The sequence below is a fragment of the Nicotiana tabacum genome, chromosome 4 (genome assembly GCF_000715075.1).
Source record: "Nicotiana tabacum cultivar K326 chromosome 4, ASM71507v2, whole genome shotgun sequence".
Taxonomy (NCBI): domain Eukaryota; kingdom Viridiplantae; phylum Streptophyta; class Magnoliopsida; order Solanales; family Solanaceae; genus Nicotiana; species Nicotiana tabacum.
The window spans coordinates 30,049,304-30,051,199 of record NC_134083.1 but is presented as its reverse complement, the minus strand read 5'-3'; the positions used below and the strand labels follow the sequence as shown (position 1 = coordinate 30,051,199).

At 36.8% G+C, this 1,896-nt stretch overlaps 1 protein-coding gene across 1 annotated transcript; it reads right to left on the bottom strand.

Moving 5' to 3' along the window:
- Positions 1-443: 443 nt before the first annotated feature.
- Positions 444-1,415, bottom strand: LOC142179851 (NAC transcription factor 29-like). The gene has a single exon (XM_075250737.1). It carries the CDS (start codon positions 1,413-1,415, stop codon positions 444-446), a length of 972 nt encoding a protein of 323 aa, XP_075106838.1.
- Between the last annotated feature and the right edge of the window lie 481 nt (positions 1,416-1,896).

The window sequence follows — 1,896 nt, the reverse complement described above, 5'->3', positions numbered from 1 at the left end:
TCTACTGCTGTATAATTCATGCAATAGAATTGATGCATATGTTAACTGTCTCTTTCTCTGCTTTAACCTTTATTTATGAGGAGAAAATAATTTCTTTTGGGAAAAACCTAAACATCCACTTCCTTCCAAATATAGTTAGTATTGACGACTGCAGTCTTTTACAATAGATAAGAATCTATGACAAAAAAAGAAGACACAATCACAAGTTGTATTTCTTTTACTAAGTTTTTTGCTTTTCCTACAAGAAATGCAACAACAATGTACATACCAAAGAGTACGTTTCTGAACTCGCTATTGGGAATTGAAAAAAATAAACAGCAAATATTATCATCACAAAAGAGAATGATTTCAACATGCACGAGTTTCTCTTCAAATGCTAACTTTTTTCACGTCTCCTATCTACTAGAAGTTGCGCGACCAATCATCTGCAGGTAGAAGTGATTTCAGAGATCATTCAACCAATCATAAGGAACATCAATATTAACGCCTTCCAATATTCCATTCATCGCTTCCCAGAATTCGCTGTTATTTGTCTGATGATCAGCTCCGTGGCCTTGCTCAATCTCAGCAGTCAAAAGTTGATCATATGCTTCTTGTTCCAAGGTAGTCAAATTTGTAGTTGCATCCTCTGTAAGCATGGCCATCATATTATTTTGGTTCCCCCATATGGTAACTTGATTTCCTTCATCACTATTAATCAACAATTGGCTATTCTGGTAATTCAGTCCACTCAAATAATCATCTGGCGCATATTCTGCATGCAACATTGTATTTTCAATGAACTCATTGTGAGTCTCGTTCCCTTGACAAACTGTCGCCGGTTGCAATGTGCAGTAGTCATCATCAGGTCCATGCAACATAGCTTTGATTATTTGAGCGAGCTCTTGTTCATCCATAGAAACTGCATCATCCCTCACTATTTTCTCTCTTATATTCTTCTTGATTCGGCACACAACAATATCCTCCTTAGGAATATTATTTTCTCTAAAGAAATCATCCCCGACGAAATATTCTTTCATCAGCCAAATTTTGTTATGCTCTCGTTGTTTACTTCTACAATGAAACTTGAAATTTCTTCTAAACCCCACCACAGTTCCCTTACCATTCGTGATAGGAACAATACCTGTTTGGCCTTTCCATGTCCCGTTGGCGCAAGTTCGACGAACCCTTGTATGCTCGCTCTTCTGCTTCTTCAACCGAGTAAAAAAATAGCGAACTTTCTCTTCAGAATTAGAATCAGCTCCAAATATCTCCCATGGTGGCCGATCTCCATAAATATCCGCATGTTGGAAAGGGTATTCACTCGACAAAGTCTCGCCCTTTAGGAATCTTTTCAGAAAGTTGATCAACTCTGCATCAGTTGGGTGAAACCGAACACCCATAATACGCCGGCGTGCAGCTGGTAGCGTCGACATGGCTTTTTCTTGTGTCTGGAGAATCAACCCAAGAATGAGACAAGTAACTACCGCAAAACCCAAAGAGAAGAACAACTGTTTCTCTCGAAGTTCGAAGACAAGAACAATGAAAGTAAACCCTAAACGAATGGCTTGGAAGCTAACTAACGTGAATGCTTAGTGGACTATTTATAGATATCTGATCAGGTTAATTCCAACAGAGAAAATTTAGTAAATAAATTTACTACAAAGGGAAAAAAGTGTTGATATGTGGGGGAAGGTTACGCGAGCTTGGGACTCAAGTTACTTTCTTTCCCTGAATTTTATATTTCCTAAATTGTTTACTCTTGATCTAACTTTACGGGCAATTCATAAAAAGAAAAATAAGAACTAACTTAATACTCGATGTTTTAAGATAAGAATATGATAAATAGTCTCCTTACCTTTTCGTTTTATTTATTTTAGTAGCTAATTTCATTCGTTGAATAGAAAATTTAAAATT